The 25321-nt window shown below is 36.9% G+C and overlaps 1 protein-coding gene across 8 annotated transcripts in view; it reads right to left on the bottom strand.

Annotated features, from left to right (window-relative positions):
* Positions 1-25321, bottom strand: part of dock3 (dedicator of cytokinesis 3) — a 234638-nt gene that overhangs the window by 82570 nt on the left and 126747 nt on the right. For all 8 annotated transcript variants that reach the window (XM_034314016.2, XM_034314015.2, XM_034314022.2 and 5 more), the window contains 3 exons: positions 22242-22390; positions 12895-12979; positions 2990-3031 (listed from right to left, as the gene is read on the bottom strand). In XM_034314016.2, the coding sequence (XP_034169907.1) occupies positions 2990-3031; positions 12895-12979; positions 22242-22390 (276 nt within the window). The remainder of the gene's footprint in view (positions 1-2989; positions 3032-12894; positions 12980-22241; positions 22391-25321) is intronic.

The raw sequence follows: 25321 nt of genomic DNA, 5'->3' as shown, positions 1-25321 counted from the left end.
GCACCCCTGGGTGACACGTTTCCTCCGCGGTGCGCTGAGGATCAGACCTCCAGCTCGATCTCGGCCGGTCATGCTGCAGGCTTTCTGTCCTCCTCCCTTTAGGGAGCCCGACCATCGGAAGCTCAATTGTACGTGTCCAGTGCGAGCACTGGACGCGTACGTCCACAGAACTGCCCTGTGGAGAAAGGCGGACCAGTTGCTTGTTTGCTTTGGTCCCCCTAAGAGGGGTTTTCCTGCTTCTAAGCAGACCCTCAGCCGGTGGATTGTAGAATCCATTTCTCTGGCTTTCGAGTCCTCTGGTCTCCCCAGTCCCCTGGGGGTCAAGGCTCACTCTACCCGAGCGGTGGCGGCCTCTAAGGCCTTTCTGGCAGGTGTGTCCTTACAGGACATTTGCAACGCGGCGGGATGGTCCACGCCCCTGACCTTTGCTAGGTTTTATGACCTAGATACCCGGGCCACTCCCAGCTCCTCTGTCCTTGTGCCTTAGGCTTGCCTCCTCCTGAAGGCAGGGACTTGTAAGTCTGGCGGCGTGGGTATACTCGTTCCCATAGCGTTTCGTGACGCAGCTCGAGTTCCTGAAGGGGAACGTCTCCAGGTTACGTATGTAACCATGGTTCCCCGAGGGAACGAGACGCTGCGTCTCGGTGCCACACTTCCGGCGTCCCTGCGGCGCTTGCTTCATTTTCCAGTAAGCTAACGCGGGGCTCGCCGCTCGGGCTTTTATGCTTCCGGGTCGCTACGTCACCCCGCCCGTGACGTCTCGCCCATCCATTGGACGGATTAGACACGTGATTCAGAGCGCGGTCACGCGGGGGCGTTCCCATAGCGTTTCGTGACGCAGCGTCTCGTTCCCTCGGGGAACCATGGTTACATACGTAACCTGGAGACGTTTTTTTTGTTTTGTTTTTTTAACAAAAGCTTGGCTGCTTCTTGGACTAATGTCCTCCTTACCAGGTCTCCTGACTTTTAGTCAAGGTTGCGCATTATTCTTCAAACCTTGGCTGATATTCTTCCAGAACTTTTTCCCCAGAATTTATTTCTTTACTTTCTTCATGATGCTATTTCTTTAGATGTTTTCTCTAACAAACTCGGGTGTAGTTTGCTACAGGTGTATACAACTGTATTTATACTGAGATTATGTGCCACTTTAATTGAATACAGGTTGACTCCATTCAACTGATTGTGACCTCTGATGGAAACTGGTTGCAGCAGAGCTAAATTAGTGGTTTCACAGCACTGGGGGTAAAAATACCTATGCAACTTTTATCATTTTTATTTGTAAATAGTTTGAAAACTATATTAATCTTATTTTTTAATGTAATGAATTTAAAATATAACATGTTTTCAATTTAGCATTTCATTTTAGAGTTGCAACTGTGGATCATTTTTTCTGGATTCCAAATTTGCACGTTAGTACTTTCTCCTTTATATGCACACTATATATTAGATATATAGTATAGCATTTCTCAGTTAATGTGCATTTATTCCCATAAATGACACAGCAAAGGAGAGTGGAATATATAATGCAATTGCATATGAATCATTTTCTATAAAATATACAGCTTTCTGATATAAACTGACACATCTCACAATTGATCCATATATTATGAGAAAATTCATTCTAGTTTCTTCATCATTCTGTTTGTTTCTATAATTTGTTATAGAGGATATTGTGATATACAACACTCAAAATATTGTCAAGGGGACTGAATCTGTATTCCTCCCTTGTGTTTCTTTCAGGCGTAGGATGCTTATGTAGGCAGCATTTTTGGATAGTGTTTGTCCTTCTGAGACTGTCCTGTAATGTTCCTGATTTTGGTCGTTTGCAGAGAAAGCAATCTCATACATTTTTTTAAAGACTTTTTAAAAATCCAGTGGTCTGCTTTGGTATTTTACACAGCATAATATCATTATTAGACAATTATTTTGTAAATTATTAAATATGTAAATTAAATTGGCACTTTGCCAAAACACTGCATATTCAATTCAATAAATAGAAACATATCTACATTTCTAACATTCACTGTCATCACTTAAGGCAAGACACTACAGACAGAAATGCAGATTTTGGTCATTTCAATCAGATATTTGGATAAATTGCATCTATAACACTCTGAAACTATAGTAATACATGTCAAAACTCAGCAATATGTTTATTTCACTGTTTTTTGTCCACTTCTGACCACTGCATTATCTGAAACTTAGCAACCATAATGAAGGCTTAAGATCCACCCACAAGCTTATTTCCTGCTATGTCAGTGTATGTGTCATTAAGATGTATGTCAATTTCTTTTATAACCCTTATAAACCACACTATCACACTTTTTCGCAAATGACATTTATTTTTAAACTAATTTTTCCACAAATTTACAGGTACATTTCTGTCCTTATTTAAAAGCTTATTACCCAGGAATTTCTCAATGTTAATAATTGTTGGATTGATAGACTTTATACTGAAAACTGGCATAAAAACAATTTTTATAACTGCGCATGATGTGTTTGTGATGCTATGTTAAATGCTAAACAATATGTGTAACATTATGCAAAGACTAAACTTTTGATTTATAAAGTATGCAAATATGTGTATATTTAATAAGATGGAGTATCATATGTATAAATAAATAAATACTAAAATAAAAGCAATCCACTGGCGAAGATTGATTGTGTCTTGCCTTAATGACTAACACATGCTACTGACTCAATCACCAGCTTGTATATGTGTTATATTTTCTATGAGTGAAGAATGATGGCACCTGTGCAAGAATAAATGTTAATATAAAATTGATCAATGTGCATAAACATGACTATCATGTCCTGACCTTGAGATGAACCTTAACAAACTGCTAACAAGCTGTAAAACCAGGTTTAGTGTCAGGTTTTAGCCGGAAGTCAACAACGACCTATAAAATGGTCAGACTGTTCAGTGTGAAGAAAAACTGTTGTGAAAGGTGGCGACTTTATTCACGCAGGAAGGAGGAGATTTGTGTACCTGTGATGTGGTTTGCTGGACACTGTGTCTGCTGGACAGATGCTGTTAGGGAGAAAAGGAGGGAGGGAGAAAGAAAGAGAGGAAGAGAAAGATGTGAAAGCAGATACGCATTTCTTGAAACCATATTGTGAAAAAAATCCTAAGTGATATGTGTGTCTGCTGTGTTTAGAGCCTAGCAGGAGAACAGCATTGCGTTGTCAGCTGTGTCTCAAGTGGATGTGGGGGAAAACCTGAGGCAATAACACCAAACCATACTGAATAAAACACAGTGACATATGGGGAAGAAACACACACACACACCGGGTTTCAGAAATCTGTTAGTAGCAGCAAGTAAATATAGTACCATTGCTGAATATTGCAAGGAATTTAAATAATATGATGGGATTTGCTGTTACTGGAAAATAATCAATGACCCTGAAGTGTCAAGGTCGATTATATCTTTAATTTTATGAAACAATGACACATTGTACTTTTTATGTGTTTGTAGTTATGCTTAAAGTTTTGAAACTTCTGCAAAACTAGAGATGTTAGTTCCCGTTATTACTTATATTATAGCAGCTATAAACAGTTGCTCCCTCACCAGCCTCTCTTTTCTTAAAAAAATGAATAAGGAAAAAAACAATCACATAAACCAAAACAAAAATCTCTCAGGTTGGCATGATACCAAGAACATGCAAAGGCATCTGTGCTGAAAACTTAAAGGAACGGCTCTTACAGTTACCTCTGACTGTTACAAAGTGCTGACACTGGAGACTCCTTCTATAAATCATAAATAAAATCCTGGTGATGCCACAGCCATCTGTAAGCCAGAAGCCAAGGGAAAAAAATTAGCCGTGGCCTCTGGATGGAAGGGATGGCATACTATCTCTCCCCTGTCAATCACAGTGACACTAGCCAATCGTGGGCATCTGTGAGCTCATGTATGCAGAAGAGGGCAGATAGCATTTTCCTCCAAGTGTGTTATGCTGCCTGTGTGGCTGCATGAGCAGCAGTTCAAAAGCATGAGGTAGTTGGCTTAGTTGGTAGCTGTTGTATGATAAAAGGTTGACAAACAGGAATAGGCAGGTGATCCAACTGGGGAAAAAGTTTATGAGTATTTTTTTATGAGTTTCATCCACCTTGAAAGTTCCTGTGTACATTGTTCCTATAGAAACAATAATGTTTTAGAATAAGGGCATTAATATAAACCTTGCAGCTGGAACTATTGTCAGAGTTGCTCTTCTAGAAAATTTTTCCTACATGAAGAGATGAAGGTCTTATGGCAGAAAGGTTTGCAAAACATGTGTTGCACTAGACGTACATTAGGAGGCTGAAAGTAGAACGCGAGTCCTTGAACTGTGAATTTTTTTCTGACAGCTCTATCACACAGAAATGCACAAACTCCCAATGCTGATACTTGCAGACTCACATTCATGTTTAATTAATACACAAAAACACACGCGCTAGAGCTAGGTGACCAAAAAAAACAAACAAACAAAAAACACTGTGGTAAATACTTTAGCAAAGTACCTTGGAAATGATTGTGACATTAATTAGTAACAATTTGTTTATAAATGTGTTTCAGGGTCAGAATCACTTTATTATCCAAGTATTTTCCGTAATGATGAGTGTTCTCATATTAAAGTAAACAATATCACAGTAGGTGATTTAATCAGCGTTAAAGATAACATGTTTCAATTTATGTATTTTTTCAGACTCATGCTATTTATTTAACAAAACACGCAGTGATCACCGCCTCCGCTCTAATTATATTTGCTGCATTTAAGGTCCATATTGAAGTGATCATGACTAAGCCCTACTCACTCCAAAGTCTCTATCCTTCACAGTGAGAACTCTGAAGGGAACACTTGAATGTCAAATACTTTTCATCACTTCAGTTTGGAACAATTCTACAAATAGCTGCCGTGGGTGGTCTCCATTTGAAGCATCTTTCCAACAGGACCGCAGTGAAAGTGCCCATGACATGCAGTGCTTCTCATTTCCTAAATTGCACCTCCTCATTTCCTTTCCTTGTTTCCCTTCCTCTCTTCTTAGCTCCTCTCTCCAAGGAAAAGGGAATGAGGACAGGAAGAATCAAGAACAAACAAATGAGATGTCCTTGCTCACAGAAGTGCCACTTGCTTAAATGTTAATGCTGACTCATCGTCTGACTTCTCTTGTTTTAAAGCAAGGCATATCATTTGACTTTCATCCAAGGATTTCATTTGTACCCATTTTTTTTTTGGTAGAGATGAAGCATTTATACCATAGGCTTACATCACATGCCAGAATGAAAAAAAAAAAGAATTCTTGTAGGAAGCACCTGTGTATCCTTGATCTTAAAACCTCATCTCTCCTCATTCCTCGATTCCTCTGATCACATTTAAAGAACCGGTACTTCCTTAATCTCGATGGACTTGATGAATTGATTAATCTTAATCTTGATGGATCAATTTCCATTGGATATTGGAAATTCAATTGGGTACAGCCTGAAGTAGGTAGGACAGAAAAACCAAGGAGGCATCAATTAGTTTTGTAATGCACTCTTGACTTGAAAGCTATAATTTGATTAAGTATGTTTATGTATTTCCTTTTAAAACAGGAAGTCAGAGAGGGAGTGTGTCGAAGGGCACGCCTGATTTCAGCATTCAAAATAAGGCATACCCCATGCTGAATCTGAAAGAAACTGAACTGTGGCTTAGTAACTTGGCTAAATAATGCAGCTGAGAGTTTATAGCTGTGAAAGATTTCTCACTGCCAATTTGCCCATTGTGACTTTGCAATGTTTGCTATCCTAGAGCAGAGGTTTCCAACCATGCTGGATTGGTATTGGGCTGTGGATGGTTTGTTACCGGCTCACAGCAGTATTTTCTCTCTCCCCCGCGGTACGCCTCATGCAGCAGTGAAGACATTATAGGCTCCCCTCAAGGGAGAAGAAAAAGACTCCTGTTTAACAAAGGGTAATGTAACTGTATCCAGAAATGAGCTTTCTGGTCAACTCACAGACACACACACGCACAAATTTTGTGTAGCTCCCCCTTGAGCCGCCAAAAGAGCTCTGACCTGTTGAGGCATGGACTCCATAAGAACTCCGAATGTGTGCTGTGGTATGGATGGATCACCAAGATGTTAGCAGCAGATCCTTCAAATCCTATAAATTAAATTAAATTAAGTTGTGAGGTGGAGCTTGTTGGATCGGGCTTGTTTGTCCAGCACATCCCACAGATACTTGATAGGATTGAAATCTGGAGAATTTGAAGACCAAGTCAACACCTTGAACTCTTTGTCATGCTCCTTAAACCATTCCTGAACAATTTGTGCAATGTGGCATGGCACATTATCCTGCTGAAAGAGGCCATTGCCATTAGGGAATACCGTTGCCATGAAGGGGCGTACTTGGTCTACAGCAATCTTTAGGTAGGTGTTATGTGTCAAAGTAACATCCACATGAAGGACCCAAGGTTTCCTAGCAGAACATTGCCCAGAGCATCACACTGCCTCCGCTGGCTTACCTTCTTCACATAGTGCATTCTCTTCCGCAGGTAAGAGACACACATGCACCCGGCCTTCCACATGATGTAAAAGAAAACGTGATTCATCAGACCAGACCACCTCCTTCCATTGGTCCATGATGCTCACATGCCCATTGTAGGCGCTTTTGGCTGTGGACAGGGGTCAGCATGGGCACTCTCACCAGTCTGTGGCTACACAACCCCATACGCAGTAAGCTACGATGCACTGTGTGTTCTGACATCTTTCTATCATAGCCAGCACCAACTTTTTCAGCAATCTGTGCTACAGTAGCTCTTCTGTGGGATTGGACCAGACAGGCTAGCCTTCATTCCCTTTGTGCATCATTGAGCCTTAGGTGCCCATGACCCTGTTGCTGGTTCACTCGTTGTCCTTCCTTGGACCACTTTTGGTAGGTAATAACCACTGCATACTGGGAACACCCCACAAGACCTGCCATTTTGGAGATGCTCTGACCCAGTCGTCTAGCCATCACAATTTGACCTTTGCAAACTCGCTCAGACCCGTACCCTTGCCCATTTTAACTGCTTCCAACACATCAACTTCAAGAACTGACAGTACACTTGCTGCCGAATATATCCCACCCCTTGACAGGTGCCATTGTAACAAGATAATCAATGTTATTCACTTTACCTGTCAGTGGTTTTAATGTTATGGCTCATCTGTTTATGTTGCATCACTGTATTCCCTCCTTACTAAAGTACAAAATATATACCTACCATGGAAATGATGAGAGATGCCAGTCCATTGCAGCGTACCATGCACACACACATACACACACATTCACATGCTCATTCACACCTAGGGGCGATTTAGAGTCACCAATCCACCCACCTGTTTTTGAGAGGTGGGAGGAAAAGTCAAGAATCGTGATATTTATGTCATATTGCAGCACAGCCCTAATACACATTCAAACACACACACAAACACACACGCACACACACACTTTTGCTGCAGGATTGTGAGTGAATTATGAAGTTCTACTACCAAGCATATGTTTTCCCTCTTGAGGCTTTGTGTGTGCTCTGAATAAATCAGCGCAGACCCCCCTCTGTGAACCCGCCGATAGAGACATGCAACTCAACGCAACATTAAACCTGACTCTGTGTTATCTGATTGTGTTCCGATTGTGTAACTTTGGCACAGATTAAAACAACAGCAAGGTGCAGACATCACGAAAGCCTGACAGCTAGAGAGGCCTCATCCTCAACTCCAGCAGGGGACCTCCTGATTTAGAAACACTCTGAAAACAAACATCTTCCTTCTGTTCTTGGTTATTTTATCATTAGCGATGCAAAATGCACGCCTTGAGGGACCCATTAATCCTGAAGTGTGACTAACAGTGAAGTTAGAAAGCATAACCTACATAATTTTGAACTTTTCTGCAATTGTAATATTTGAGAGAAAATTTTTTTTTTTTATTTATTTTTTTTGGTCATGTCTAGTCAATATTACTCAATTATTGTGTCACTTTTTATTTTTTACAAATTGTTTGATTTTTTTCCCTTACAATTGGATAATATATAACTCCTTTGCCACTACAGCATTTCAGTCTTAAACTGCAGATGAGTCATTAAAATATATTGAGGAAAAATAAAAGATTAATGCACTGACTGTAGAGCTATGCAAAGATAAAAGGCTTTTGGCAAGAGTTGCTTAGATTATTATTAACTGCAGGACTTAAATTCCAATAATAATTATGTATTTTCAATTGTTCAATTGTTATGTAGGTTCAATTGTTCCCTGAGAGTTTAAATCTTCGCCTTGCATGGAAGAAATATATATTTTTTAATTTATTTAATTTTCCAGACTCACAATTACTGATAATTAATACAAACAAACAAACAAACAAACAAACAAATAAATAAGTAAATAAATAAATAAATCCAGGTATTAAGAATGAAGAATAATAAAATAAAATTAAAGCAGCATTTTCGGGGGCCAAGCACCCAGACTCAATGAGCCACATTTTCACAGACAATTGTTGCCTAAGCAATCACAGGAAAGCAGAGCAATAACTCTCTGACTGTAGAAGGAAAGGTCTAAATGAACAAATGGGCAGCAGGGTGGCATTCCTGCAGCATTGTTTAGACAGGTGTCAAGATGATTGCGCCACATTTTGGTGGAGATTGGACAAAATTTGGAGGAGGATTAGCAAAGATGTAAGCATTTTTAGATGTAAGCATTTTTGGCATGTTATTGTAACTTTTGAACAGTAGGTGGCACTCTCACAAAATTTGTTGCATAGCCTCAGGTCATGGTCCTGAAGATGCCTATTAAATTATGTGTAAGTGCACCGTCATTGCTGAGATACAGCCTCATTTCCTGTTTGGCGGTTTCACCATCAGATTCGTTGGCAAATTACAGGCAAGCCCTTTAAGCCCTTTGGACTATTCAAAATTCTTAATAATTCTTAATAATTTTTGTGAGGCTTACTCTGAAGATGATGTCTGCCAAATTTGGTGGTGATTGGACAAAATTTGTAGGAGGAGTAGCGAAAAAGCTGTTTCTGACAAAATCCAAGATAGTGGAAAATCTAATTAGGCAGGAATTGACATCATAGGGTGCACTGAACTCGTCTCTATCCAGGGAATCCAGAGATGCCTGGCTTTAGGTTTTGGAAAAAGAAGAAGAAGAAGAAAACATAGAATAACAATAGGGTGCCTACGCACCTTCAGTGCTTTGCCCCCTAATTAAAATTGTTTTTAATTAATGTACTTTAATTAGTTTTTTGAAACAATCAAGATATACAATTGCTACAATCTGCTATCCAAAGATCTACTTTTGTAGCACTTTTCGGTTCAGTGTTGCCTGAAGGCAGGTAAATGTGGAGGTTTTTACAGCTCTGCGTGCTTTGGTTTGTGTTTTTAGTACTGGCAAGGAGTTCCTCATCCTCCCACGAACTGAAACTCTAGCACGCCAACACAACACATTACACTAGCACACTTCCAAAAAGAGTTTGAGCAGTTGGTTCGCCAAGAGTGTTATAGTGCAGTCCACTTTATTCTCAGTGCTGCTTTATATTCTTCAATATGAACATGTAATGGCTGCTTTTGCCACAACTTTACAATATCACTTTTAACTTGTATTTATTCATTCAGCAGATGAATTGATCAGATGTTGTTCGCACCAAACACATGAATGGATCACTTATGTTTTTTACTTCACTTATGATTGACCTGCCTTCAATCCAACATCAGGAAAGGTAGTTAGGTTGTTGGTAGTCTATTTCAGTGTTGCATATTTATTTCAAGTACATCATATCTTTCATTTTTTCAACAGTAGATGTTTAGTTTTCATGTCACTCAAATGAAATGGTAATTCCTTGTCACCAGACTTTGCTGTGAATTTGCACTAAACTTTTCTACTACTTTGGAATCTCAAGTGTAATAGCAAATTAATTTCATGTTATAGGCTTACTACGATCAAACTTGCATTCAAATGGTGCAGCTGGTTACTGGTCCCTATGGACATGAAAACTAAAAGTCTACTGTTGAAAAATGAAAGATATGATGTACTTGAAATAAATATGCAACACTGAAATAGACTCCCAACAACCTAACCACCTTTCCTGATGTTGGATTGACAGCAGGTCAATCATAAGTGAAGTAAAAAACATAAGTGATCCATGCAAGTGGTAACCATCCTACAACTCTATCTATATGCTTGGTCTTGTTTTTAGTGTTGTTGTAAAGTGCTGTTATAAGTGTTTTGTTGTTGCTGTTGTTGTTGTTGTTATGTCCCATATATATTCGTTGTGTCTGAAAGTTGTCTGTGGTAAATATTGTGCTGCCTCCTTGACCAGGGCTCACTTGTTAAAAAGATTTTTTTTTGTTTCATTGTGGCTACCCTGGTTGAATGGTTGAATGATTATTTTAAATTTTAAATAAAAATGATATTTTTATCCATTATAATTTAGCCAACCTGCATCGGCTCCATGCTGACTACACCCATGATTATTGTACACCCATGATTTTTATTATTGTACATGTAGTCACCTACAAAACTCTGCTATGTGTTTTTTCCTGTATTTTTTTAAGTGCTTCAGTTAAAAAATCATTTTAAAGCTCGATAGTTTTTAAAGAAAAAAATATTGGATTGGTATCAATACAGGCTGATATTCAAGGCTTCAGTATCAGTATTGGGAAAAAAAAGTGGTATTGTGTCATCTCTAATTAACGTTGTACCTGAAATCATGTGGGAGGTGTTTTTGGAATTGGTTAAAAATGGTGACATTGAAGAGGTTTTGGAAGTGTGAACTTACGGTGTAATTAACTAATCTATGGTGAGGAATATGTGCTTGTGATTGTATGTATGTTTGCATGTACATATGTATGTATGTATGTATTTATTTGTTTATTAGTACTGTTATTTTTATTTCATATACTGCCACATGTTCGATTTGAGGAAAAGTTATATATATATATATATATATATATATATATATATAAATATATTGTACCTGAAATCAAATTGCGAATTTTAAAGTGGTATTTTACTAAGCGATTAGATGGCTACTCAATTAGACGAGTATTTATGTCCATCACTGGGTCTGACCTCTGCTGTCCTGTGTGTTTAGATATGATAATGCAGGAACATCTCTGAAATGTTACACAGATTGTTTTCTTTTCTTGGAGTCTATAGAGGCTTTTGTCATTTCTTCCTTTTTGCATTACTTTTTCCTCCATATATTATGCAGAATGGGATGTGGAAACTAGTTAACTACATTCAGAAATTATTTAAATTATGATCATGGTTCGAATTCACTATCAAACCATTCACTTCTAATTCACTCTCTACAAGGGAAAAAGGTGGATAAAAAACAAGTGCAGTAGGAGGAGAAGGTGAGAAGCACAACTCCCTGCCAACTCTCCCACATCAGTGCCAACAGGCCCTGCAGGAGTGCCAGACCTCAGTGCCAAGGCCAGGACAGCACTGCCCTGTCCATGCCAACCTCGGGCATCACCGTAATGATCATCTTGGCAGCATTTCACCCTCTTCTCATGGTGTCATTTCTGCACTGGGTATTTTTGAGGCAGAAATTAAACCATTAATCTGCCATATGTGTCAGTGCAGCTGAAAGACGATGTGATATTTTGTCGGAAATAATAAAAGCATATGCCTGCCCTCATTCTAGAAAGACGGCATGCAAATTAATAAGCTGGTTGATTTGTAAACATGCAAACACTTAATTAATGCCTGTTGGCTTGGAGAATTTATGGGCCTTTATGATTTGAGCAGTTAAATCTGCAGTTTAAATGTTTTCTTTTTTCAATCTATCATTTAATAATATTTGCTAAGGTACTTGGTGCCAAACCATCCAATACTAAAAACTGTGACTTAAAGGGTTTTTAATAACATATATATTTAGATACTATACACTAGCAACCCAAAATGGAGGCTGACTGAACAAGAAATACATCAAGGATTAAAACTGAAACTGAAAAAATTCAAAAAATCAATTATACAATCTCACTCTCACACACATAAAAACACACATAAGCACATATACTGTAGTTGTGCCCTAGAGCAGCATAGACAAGGTTCTGCATCGCATTTATCCTTCTATTTGGAGGCAATCCCATAATTCTGTTCACTGGACCAGTGTTTGGCATTTAACATCTACTCAGATTTTGAGCTAATAATATGTCAAATCTACTTTTGTGAAGTAGTCCTAGGATTTTTAGTGTATTTCAATAACAATATCAAAATATTCATCTGATCCTCAATAATTATCCTCAAAAACATGTTGAGATTTGGAAATGGCCACCATAGGCCAATCAATTCTAGCATGTCCATGCAACCACTCATGCAAGGAAGCAGGAAGCATGTGTTAGCCTTCACCCTCCCCATTTGGTAGCTGTCGAATTATAACGGAGAGCTGGCTGGTGGGTGGGAACTGGGCAAGACCAAATTAGGGAGAAAAAATAAAAATATATATATATTTTTTAAAAAATCATAGAACAGCTCAGGAATTCCATAGGAATAAGGGTTTTATTTTCTCCCATGGTGCACTTTTCTTCTTTTTTAACAAAACAGTTTTATGTAATGCAGCTTTAAACTTTGTTTAAACTATGTTAAAAAAAAAAAAAGACTTAACGGTGGCTCTGACACAGCCAAAGGTCATCGAACTAATAAATTAACCAGACTATAACACATGTTAAAAAGGTTATTTGAGTTAAACAATGTCCACCCTGACTGAAAATTACACACAAATCACTTGGGTCCTGTAAAGTGAATCTTCATGAGTGCTATTCAGATTTTCAGAGCCATGAAACAAAACCTATTACTCACTTAGCACTTCATTTACCATACATGCTAATATGCTAATATGTTTTTAGCACTGATGGGGATCATTCTCAAAAATTGGAAGTGTTATAACAGGGAACACTTACCATTTTGTAGAGGTCAGAGACACTAATCTGGTCTGCATCCACCATTTCAAAGTCCTTCCTCGGTACAAGATCCAGACCTAAGTGTCTGTAAAATGAATGCAGATTTTAAAAAAAGATGAGAGATTGTGGTAAGGGAATAGGAGCAGGAATAAAGGAATAGTATTTAGATCAAAGAGTCAAGTTAAAAATAGCTTGCATGAATGACTAAAATCTGACACGTTACTTTTGACACCTGTTGTGGTGGCTTTAACACATGCCAAGTAATGCTGGTCTTAACAACAACCATCTGTCATGCATTGTACAATATTCATTGTGTCAGCATATCTCAGAGTACACTAACTACACAATATATCAAACTTTATAAAATGAAAGCTTTGTAGCATATTTTATGGGATGATCCATGTCTAGAAGCAGTTCTTCTGTCGCCTATATGAATATAATTTTAACACTATTTCAAGAAAAGGGACACTGGCATATCATCACATTCCTACTTTATACATAAATCTACTGACAAAGCCATATTCTCTTAGTTTATTCAGATGAAATAGCAGAGACAACAGTTCTCAATACCTAAATGCTATGCTGTATGTGCACTATGTGCAGCTGTTGCTGTGTTATGCTAACAGGTATGTGTCACACAATATCTGTGTTAAAGCTTTCAAAATGGTATGAGTGTCAGTACATTGTAAATAACCAGCCAAGAACAAGAATTTGAAGCTATTATGGGCACAAACTTACCCAAACTGGACAGCTGAAGATTGGGGAAAAAGAAAAAAAAAATCACCTGGTCTTTTTCCAGTCTAGTCTGTGCCCATGATAGCCTCAGATTCTTGTTCTTGGCTGACAGGAATGGAATATGATGTGGTCTTCTGCTGTTGTAGCCCATCCACCTCAAGATTTGATGTGTTGTGCATTCTGAGATGCTTTTCTGCTCACCATGGTTGTAAAGAGTGACTGTTTGAGTTACTATAGACTTCCTGTCAGCTCAGATCAGTCTGGTTATTCTCCTCTGATCTCTCTCATCAATAACACAGGATGTTTTTTGTTTTTCGCACCATTCTGTGTAAACTCTAGAGACTGTTTCGTGTGAAATTCCCAGGAGATCATCATAAATAAGCAGGTGCATAAGAGTTCCTATTAAAGTGGACGGTGGGTGTATAAATAAAATGCAAACTATTAACAAAACACTAATTAATATGAAGAAAATAATTTATTTAATTTAAATTTGTTCTGTGTGAAAAGGCTGATTAACAAGATGCAGTTACTAAACAGGGTGATGAGCCAGACGAAAGCTTCTCATTTACCACTTCAAGGTTCTCCAAAAATACATGATTATGATTGCAGGGAAATGAGGGCACATTGACACTAGACAGCACAACATGTCAAAGTAGAGACAATATTTACTAAAACTGCATCTCAGTCGATGAGCCTGTACAGGGTGACGGTGTACATAAATCATTAAGCTGTCTGAAGCCGTGTGACTAAGCAAATTTTTTTTTTAACAATGTTAAAAAAATTTAAAGAAACATACCATTGGATCTCCTTATGTTTTAAGCACCCCTGAACATGCCCATGTCCTCCTGCCACCAATTCCCTCAACAAGCTTGGATACTCAGTGCGATTAGTTATAGCATACTGTGCTGTACAGAAAGGCAAGAAACTACACTACAAACTAGATTCCCTCACCAGCCTCAATTTTAAAATAATGTATTATAACCATTGCATTAATATAAACCTGTGATTTTTTTTTCACAGCCAAAAATGCTGTCTGAGCTGCTGTTATAGAAAATTAATCAACACCTTCTGGTCGGTCAGATTTGAGAATTCAACAGCGCTGTGGTGCAAAATGACATAAAAAATAGTTGTGAAACTAAAGAAACTGGTCATGTGGTAGGAGTGTAGTTATATACATAATAAAGGCATACATATTCTACATGTATTCTCACATAACACAGTCTGTAACAATCTACATTAGCATTCATAAATGTCTGTATATAATTTACGAACACATTTTGTACTCATTCTTTTAACACCCATTTAATGGCCTAATATTCATTCATTTCTGCATGCATAATTACTATTCATGTGATATATTTGTATAGTTAGCACTGGACACTTTTATATGTCTTTGAAACAGTAATTTTGCTGTATGAAATGACCTATGACACTGGAAATGCCAGTGAATATTTCGATGCATAATTGCTAGCCCATACACAGGTGCTCATTTTGAACCAGTTTATTGTAACTTGCTCTTGAAGAGCTTCCACTTTTGTCCTTCAGGCATCTGAATAAATGTCAGCTCAGTAAATGCCACTGACTCCTTTCCGTTTTATCCCATTTACTCAATTATCTGTTAGCATAGCCAGCATTGGATCTCCCAGCAATATTCTGCTGACAGTGTAGTGGCTGAAAGTGCATTACTCAGAAGAAAGTTGAAGGACAGAATGGCCTTCATGATTGCTGACACAGTTGTTGATACATGTCGACTTCCACAGCCCGAATACTGGTTTTGGTGAACGACTACTCAAGCATTTTTAGCCCGTAAAGTCTAGAGCTTATTATTCAGTTTAATAATTATATTAAACCGTATTATTCAGTTAATTATTCAGTAACTACAGTGCAGCTAATAGTTTGGACTCACTGATGTTGTTGTGTAGAGTGTATGGGTACTTTGATTTTTTTTTTTTTGCAACTGCTAATAAAAGTTCTAATAATTTAATTAATAAATTAATTAATAATGTTGTTTTAGGGCCACTGTTTGAAAAATTAAAAAGCAAGATAAAGAATAAAGTCATAATTTTGGACTAAAGTCATAATATGCTGGAAAAAAAGCTGCACTATATAATATAACTAGAAAACAATCACAATATTTCAAGAATAAAGTCCTAATATTTTGAGAAAAAAAAAGTGATAATATTACAAGAAAAAGTTGACATAGCACGTTGGGGGCTCGACACCGAGCACTCCTGAGTTCACCTCCTTCAGGAGTGATAAATTTGATTATCATTCATCTACACAACCACACTGAATGGCATACAAACCTGAAGGCGAACATTACCTGGACTTTCACTTTCATCCAAAGAAACAATAACGTCACCAAATCCTCAACAACCCTCAAACATTATATATACCATTTTGTTATAGCATTATGACTTTACTTTAGAAATATAAATATTTTTTTCTCGAAATCTTGTATATTTATGTCGGTTTAAAACACAGTCATAGATAGTACTGATGCTAGAAATGTTGCAAGTGTTAAAATAAAATATTTTAAAATATTGTAGTACTGTAGGATAGATGAAAATAAAGCTAAAAAAAAAAGTGTTAATCCCCATAAGTGGTGCAATACAGTAGAATAACATCTTCTCTGAACTCAGCTCTGACTCAGAGTTGCATGACATCACATTATTAACATACCCAATTATAATAAAATGATAGCAGCTTCTGCAGGTAATGTCAGGCTGTAATCTGTGTTAATACATTTACACATATTTCTCCAACAGCACAGTTGAATTCTCGATTCTCACAGGTCAGAATGTGTTGATGAATTTTCTCTAACAGCAGCTCTGACAGTAGAGCCGGCTACAAGGCAAATCACAGGTTTATATTAATATAGACACATTAATGTGTTATTGTTTCTATAGTAATGACTTACATACGGACTTTTATAGCAGACAATCCAGATAAAAGGATTAATATATGCGTAGTTGTTGATGTTTTCTGTGAGGAGAGATTTATTTAGCATTTTTGGAAGGAGTCTCCAGTGTCAGTGCTTTGTATCGCTCAGAAGTAAAGCTGATCCTTCTAATTTTTCTAACATGGGAAAATCTCCAGGACAGAGGGCTTTATGGTTGGCAAGCTGATTTTTTTTTTTTTGTCTTATCAACCTCAAGAGAGAGAAAGAGTGAGGCTGGTGCAGGACAGACTTTTATAACAGGAAGTAACTTCTTTTGCAGAAGTTCAACAACTTAATTGTTATTCTTTAATAAATGTAAAAAATATTTGCGATTGACAAACTGCCGTGTAGAAAGAGTAATAAAACAGTAAAACCTCTAGGTAGTTATGCATCACACCACCAAGTCATTAATTATTTTCTTATAACAGCACAATAATATTATTATTATTAATAATAATAATAATATATAATATATATATGATTATTTTCTTCTAGTATATATAAAATTATAGTTCTCCCAGCAGTGGCTCTGACAGCTCTGGGATTTGAACTCGCAACTTTAATCCATTTAGAAACCATTAAATTTGTCTGGACTAATAACTAGTGTATTATTATTTAATTTCTCAAACCCATTGCTTATTCATTTATTCATTTTAATACATATTATTCAGTAACCACTATGAATTATTCAGTATGTCCTAAAACTAAAAGGAAGTATATGCAGTAAGCAGTGGTGAGGAATGCAAATCTGGACCCATTAATTGGTCCTGGGACTTTAGAGGGTTAATAGTATTTTGTAGGAAAAACTATCAGTGATGAATGAGAGAGAAGACATTATCAGAGTGACAGAAACTAAAATGACAGTAGGTGAAAGACCAGGAAGGACAACAAAATTCCCTAGTTTGACAGTGAATGAGAGATATTAGCATTTTCCTAATTTCCACTAGAAAAGGGGCCAGTAATCAATCTCCCTCTCTGTCTCCAGCTGACTGTGAGCTCAGGAGGCTGTGTCCTATCTCACACACTGGCACTTGGCCATGGTGTTCATTTAAACACTAGATATGGTGCATTTTCTAAATGATTTTAAAAAGAGGATGAATGAACAGGTTCTGGATTTGTACTGAGGTAAACGGATGATTAAAAAAAACAGTATAACTGCATGCAAAGTAGTTATGTTAATGCGCATATTTGATATCTCTGGACTTTCACGTGGTAGGACTGGGCAATATGGCACAAATATCATATCACAATACTTTAAGACATGTTCACAATATTATATGCATCCCTGGTGATTTGCTAACAAACCACCAACAAGCGCAACTGTAAGTTATAGTATGTGTAAAAATGACCATATTTTAAGAAGAAAAGGCAGAAAAATAAAACATCAGTAAAAAAATAGTGTTTAATATCTAGTAAGCTATTCAATGTTAACGACTATTATTGGAAAAGTGTACCATAATAGTGTTATATCAGAATATGAATATCATATTTTCCTAGTCACATGGTCAGTAGTATTTAACGAAATGATATCATCCAGACTGGTTATCCAAATATTGAATATTTCAAGCAAGAATTTAGCATCACCCTTAATCAATCAATCAATCAATCAATCAGTTTTTCATTAAACTTACTGCATTTACAATTACATTGTGTAGATATTATTAAATTATATACATGATATACAGTATTTAATTACTAAAATGATTCTAATGATGGTCATTTCTATGCATTCCACGCTTACTTTAGTCAAGTAATGACAACTGCTTATGTGAAGGCTCACTCTCTTTTTAATTCACTATTAGCCCTAATTAGTTACCTTATAATGAGGGAAATTAACCCTCCATTTAAATATTCGCCAAGATGTAAAAAAGAATAATATTTCTGTTATACATGCAGATCAGCAGCAGGGTGAACATCTAGGGTCAGACCGTCAGTGTGTCTTTACATGCATGGATGGGACCTGGTAATTACTAAAACAAATCAAGCTGCAATTATACTCCATGACCCAGAGAGAAGAACTCACATAAGAATTTACATAAAACAGATCCAGATCTTTGCTGGGAATGCCAATAACTCATTGCTAATGCAATGCTAACCTTGTGTACTGACTGTCTTTCTTATAATACAGCACTTTTATTGACTTTTATTCTCTCGTTTCTGCCTTCTTACCTCTATTTGAACTATTGTAATAATAATTTTATATATTAAAGCATATATACAGTATATACACTATATGTTCAAAAGTATGCAGACACCTATCCACCACACCCATATGTACCCATTTCAAAACCATGGGCTTTAACACAGAGTTAGGCAACATCAGTCGTGAAGCCTTCAAGTCTATAATCATGTATTGCTTTTTACAAATAGCAAGCACAGTGAACAGAAAAGCTGCGCTTGCCTTTAGCCAGCTTTCAGCTTACTACACAAACCTTGCGATTCTGCTGTCCCTTCATGTAATGTGTACTTTGATTGGACAACGTTTGTTTTTCTGTCTATTTACTTATCCAAATGCATGTTGAAAACTCAGTTACCAAGAAAATAATCCACCCTGTTCATGTTTATTACACCAGCTATTGTATTTCACGTGTGCTTTCTCAGTCACTGCAGATGACATGTTATGGATGCATCAGCAAAGTGGACATAAATAAATTAGCCCCAGTGCACATGAAATCTAGGGTTTCACCAGGTTTAATCACCTGATATGACTGATAACAATTGAATGTGTGAATCTACAGTCTGGGATAGAAGAAATCAGCCCAAGCCTCTACTTCTATAGTTCTTACTTCCACAAAAAAAGTAAAAAATAATCCACTCCAAGCCATTTGTTAACAGCAAATAAGACTATGTACAGCAGATGTCAGAAATACAGCCTTATTTTTATTTATTTTTCCTTCAAAGAGAGAAGGGGCTTAGCCCTGCTAGCCCATATACTGTATATCAGCCAATCCTTCACACTGCTAATTCAGGTTTGTCACGGTGTAATAAATCTGCCTGCATTTACAGTTAAGAGAGTAGTCTGTATGTAATGCATATAATGTAATGTGTATAATCTGCAATGTAATTGACCTAATAGATATGCCTTATAGGTCACCATCTGCAACCATCTGTGCCTTTATGTGGATCAGTGCATCTGTAAAGGGATGGAAAATATGGTGGAGTTTAACCTCTGTAATATCAGCATAATCTTATGACTAAATACGGAAACTTCAGAAAGAGAACTTACAGTTTGTAAATGCTCGTTCTCTAGAATAGGATCTATGGTTTATTGCCATGCACTGTCATTATAATATTGCTTGAATGTAAACTGCATGCTGTTGAGTCAGAAAAGCAAGCCTTGTGATAGCTCCTGTGTCATTAAGGGTGGATAGCCAGTGTTTACACTGAAGAGGCTATACTGTTCATTAGCTATTTCAGGATATACTGACGTATAGCTGTACTAACACACATGCATTGCTGTTTATAATCGGGAAAAAGAGAAAAAAAGCCACCTGTACTCTTTATGACTTTTGATGTGTTATGTGAGATAAAACAGTGCTGTTATGGGAATATAATCAATTACAGTGTTGTGTGTTGCAGCCCAAAATGAAGCAAAGTTACTGTTACCACCCTGAAGTTTAATATTTTCCAGTAACAGCATCTCTTGATGTGTTTTATTTCTCTTGTACCACAGCAATTTGCCATTTATTAAATAATGTCACTTTGTACATTTGATCTGTTTATAGTTACATTTAAGATTGTGGAAGGTCCATGAAAGAAGTTAGTTCCTGTTATCACTTGATTATAACAGCTAGAAACTGTCATTTTCAGTCATCACAGTCGTCTCTTTTTCTGACTTAAAGTTAATAAAAAAAAATGCAGCTTGTCATGTTGCCGAGAAACCAAATTCCTCCATCCTGAAGTGTCAGAAAACTTAAACTTACAGCTTTATCCCTGACTGGTACAAAGGGCTAACACTGGAGACTGCCTTCTTTACAGAAAACTTCACAATATCAACAATGAAGGAAAGATTTGCCTTTAATTATTTGCTTACAATTATTTTCCTCTGGCCTAATGATTATCTGCTAAAGTTTTATGTTCATCTCTGATTCTCTATATAAGATAAGCTGAATAAGCTGTATTTAATATTCGCTGTGTAATCGGTATGGTGGGTCTCAGAACACACCAAGGTCCGTGGTTACAATGGTTTGATCTGCTTCTCTCTTATCTCCTCCTTCCCTTTTCACCTACTTCTGTGCTCTGTACATAAGCTGGCCTCTGAATCTTAGTGCAAGGTGGTGTCACCTTTCTGAAGTTATCCTTCTGTTGATGAAAAAGCTAATCTGAAGATTCTTCAATCACGGAAGTAAACATTAATAATCTAAAGATCAAATCGGTCTCCTGTCTGTTGACTCATCTTTGCCAAGTTTCTAACAAATTGGTGTGTCCTGGAATGCACACTAACACCTCTCTGAGTTACACCATCATCACACACATTTTTAAAAATCTGTTTATGTGGAGTGTCTGCCATACAAGTCCCCGTCTATGTTACTACAGAAACAATAATCTATGAGTTTGTTAATTTAAACTTTGCATTCTGAAAGTAGTTCTGACTCAAATAAAGATATTCAGATATTACCATATTTATATTCAGATATTCAACCTGTCGAATTTACTATGCAAATTTCCCCTAGGAAAAAAAAGAACTGAAAACTGAATTATTCAATCTAAACTTGTGAAAACTAAAAAAAAAAACTTTAGAACTTTCAATTATTTTAATATAGATGCCTTATTTTTTAAAGTCATGAATGTTAAAATATGAATCTTTGAACACTGAAATCAACTACTTTGAATTTCAAGAACAATTTTAAAAAGGTATGGTTTTCAAAGTAATATATTTCAATGCTATGAGTTCAATGGTTCTTTAATTTCACTATTAAGAATTCAGTAGCTTTCAAAATACAATCCTTTATGTCTCTTTTCTACTTCCATTCAGGTTTTCCTTTATTTTCTTTGTATGGAAATGCCATGCTGAAATCACTATAATTGGTATTCACATACACTACAGACATAGTGGATAAAAATTTAGATGAAAAGGACACTAGAGATTCTTTGAAGTTTTAATGGCACAGTGAAGTGCTGTAAATTGTCCTGTACATTTATTTTAATTGAGTTTATTTCAATTATTTCTGGCTTATAAGCCTCTCTTCTCAGTTCTGTGATGGTGGAATGATGAATTAATATGTTACTGTTACCAACTGAAAGATAAGTGAAGCCAAATGTCCAACACAGTTGGCCTCTAAATAAAGCAGATAGGCTCCATTGTTTGCTCAGGATATATGAGGCAATAACTCTATTGAGTGCAGCTGTGAATTGCCATTCTTCGCTACACAGCAAATTGTTTTCTCTTTCATTAGCTATGTACAACATATCGCAATGACTAATGCACACAAAGCTCCAATACTTAATTAAGATCTCTGGAAGTCTAAAAGAGGAAATAGTCTCGTAGAAATGTAAATCAACCTTAGAAACTGGAGAGGTGGATCATAAAATGTTCAGTCATTAACTTAATTAACATCAGTGTGAAACTGCATGTTGAGCTGCTCTATTTTAACATTATGCGCATAGGAATTTGAACATGGAAGGTTCTTGCTCAGATACCTGCATTACTTTTAAACGTATGTACACTTACTCATTGCCCCAGTCGAGACGTATGGTGATGTGGCGCTTGACCTCGCGAACCTGATCCTGGGTCAGGTGACCAGATAGCATCTGCCGCCGCAGGTCGATCAGCTCGTTCATCACGTGACGCAGCTTATAGAAGAGGTCCACTTTATGCTTCTGTAGTGGGAAGAAGGAGGACATGGAAAAATATGGGTGAGAATTCATGAAATATGTATTTTATCTGAAAACACTGTAGCTAATTGAGATCAGTCTGTACAAAGGCACGTTTATATTTGCAACGATTCATTCATTCATACTGGTCAGGGTGGCTGTGGATCCAGAGCCTATCCTTGGAATACTGGAGGTGAGGTGGTAATACACTGTGAAAGGCATGTCAGTCTGTTTAGAGTCAGTTTAGAGTAACCAGTTCACTTCAGTGTTTTTGGAAGGTGGGAAGAAACTGGAGAACCCGGAAGAAACACATGTGGACACAGGGAGAACATGCATTTGCAACAAATCCAATTTGAAATTTATAATAAGATTTAAAAAAAATCTACTGCAGCTGCATATTTCTTTCTGTAATAGTGGAGACAGGACAAATTTGCTCTCCACAGCTGTTGAACTGCCTCAAGGATCAAACTGTTACACAAGAAATTTCATGTTGGCTGCAAATGTTGACAAGAGGCAGCAGAGCATCCAAACTGGCAAAAAGCAGTCCTCTGACATGCTATAACAGTGACAGCAAAGCAGAAAATACACAATTATATCGAGGCCTCCACTGCCATCCACCTCTGAGGATCAGACCAAAAAAAAAAAAAATCCCAGTTCTTTCAGAATGACAGGACATATTACTACATGGCTAAGGTCCATGGTGGGATGAGCTTCTCAAGAACCGCACAACTCAGAAACAATCACGAAATTGTAGAACAGTCATAACACAAAACACTTGAACACTCTTGAAACACACATAAAAACACCAATGTTATAATAAAGTAATCATTTAATAGGAATTTAGATCTTTCATATCAAGTGTTCCTGCCCCTTTACCAAGTCAACAGAGTCTGAATCAGGCCAAATTTTTGCTTGGCTATGTGGGTCTGGGTGACACAAAAGCCAGTAGATGGATGGTCCTAGTGTTATGTCCTTTTGTGTGTGAATTTTTATCACAACACAACCTCATGTTCAGTACTGGTGTACAATTTAACGGTTTTCAAATTTGCAGGGTTCAGTTTCACCTAGATGAACTCCATATTAAATAAACTGCTACTGGAATCCATGTTTTTGTTATCCTGCATCTTTTCCCCATTAAAATAAATTGCCTTTTTCACCAAGTGAGTGTTATTTGCATTCAGACTGACTGAATCTTTAATGGCTTGATGCTTTGATACATTCTAAAATGACATTTAATAATCTACTACAAAAATACACATTTTACCTGACAAAAATTGAGAAAATGCCTTTCATTCCCTGAAGTAGCAAAGCCTCCCTGCAGTGGCGCTAAAGCCACCAGGAAGTGTTACTTAACCTCAGATTTCAGGACACAAGAGGAACAGGAGAGAAACAGAAAACAAAACATTGGATTTTCAGACATTCTTAGCAACATGAGCTGCATCCAAATGCAAAGAATATTCAGAAAACGATTTCTACTATGAAGATTATTATAACTATTATGAAGATTTCCCCTTCAACACCTTCAAAAGTGTCTTGTAAAAATGCTTATTAAGGGACTTCACTTAGTTTCCCTTAAGATGTACTGCTTTTCCACCAAAAATATGTCTTTGATTGAATTTTAAATAAGTTCCACATGCTTTCATAGGCATCTACACAAATTGACTTCATGAACTCCACAAAAACTTCATGGACATTCTGAAAAATACCCAAGTGCAACAGGTAACTACGCATTTATTTAGATTTGAAGCAAGTCTTGATTTTACCTAGCTGATAATGCTAACTATTCCCTTCTGCTACTCAGCAATACAGACTTAAATCTGACACCTGATTTGAGAACAAACCTCAGCAAGGTGTTTTGCAATTGAAAGACAAGTGTATAAAAACTGTTGCATTAACGAGAACCACCAGACTGAAGGAGTTTGTAAAATCGCAATTCTGGCAAACAGAATGTCTAGCCAAGTCTAGCAATTTTTCTTGAATGATGAGTAACTGAGTAACAGGATTTAGCATAGAATTAGCAAATACACAAAACGCAGTTAACTAGGATCCATGATCCTAACGTAACGACGTAACTTACTTTCATTCTTACTTTCAATTTGGGTAACATGGTTGTACTTTCAAAGTGACCTTGTCACTGAATATCACAATATGATTGGAAATAAAGTAAAAGATGATGTAAATTTCTTCTTCCCATGATCTTCAGGAAATTCGGATGATGCAAATTCCTGTTGAGAAAGCAACTTGTGGAATATTCCAAATATTTCATGGGGTGAATGTGTTCAGGTAACAAGGTTGAGTGAATGTTGTGGGACACTAAAACTAAAATGTACATATTTCATAACCTGTAATAGACAACTCATGAAAAAGCATGTTTCATGCATGAGACAGAATAAATAACTTCACACATTAATGCGAAAAAAAAAAAGATTTTGAAGCAATTTAATGATTACATTTCAAGCTAAAGTGTAGTTATAGTGGACTGTTACAGGTAAAATCCTGTTTTCTAAGTGCTGTATGAGTTATTTATCTGAAATATGCACAAATGTTGTCAACGACACATTATGTTTAAAGTATCTTTAACCTTTACTTACATTTTAAATGAAATATCAGTGGGATACAATTAGTATCCCAATCGTGGAATCACCAATACAGCATATACTAGATGGCCTCTGGTATCTATTCCCCATTTTGGATTAGCAGGATAATACTGAAAAGTTACAAACAAAATTACAAAGAATATTCTGTTCTGATTAATATATTTAAATCTATTTCCGACCCAGGCTCTGTGTAATATCTAACCGTACTAAATTTAGCAAATCCTACTAGCCTTAATCCTATGCGTTCTGCACGGAACAAAGGTATGCAGATGGATAAGAGATGTTAGCTTGATGCTAATTAGAGATGACTGAAGTGATTTAAAACCAATACCCAACCAGT

Source organism: Pangasianodon hypophthalmus, chromosome 20 (genome assembly GCF_027358585.1).
Source record: "Pangasianodon hypophthalmus isolate fPanHyp1 chromosome 20, fPanHyp1.pri, whole genome shotgun sequence".
Lineage (NCBI taxonomy): Eukaryota > Metazoa > Chordata > Actinopteri > Siluriformes > Pangasiidae > Pangasianodon > Pangasianodon hypophthalmus.
Note: the sequence above shows the minus strand (reverse complement) of the source record. Positions and strands in the feature narration are given on the sequence as shown.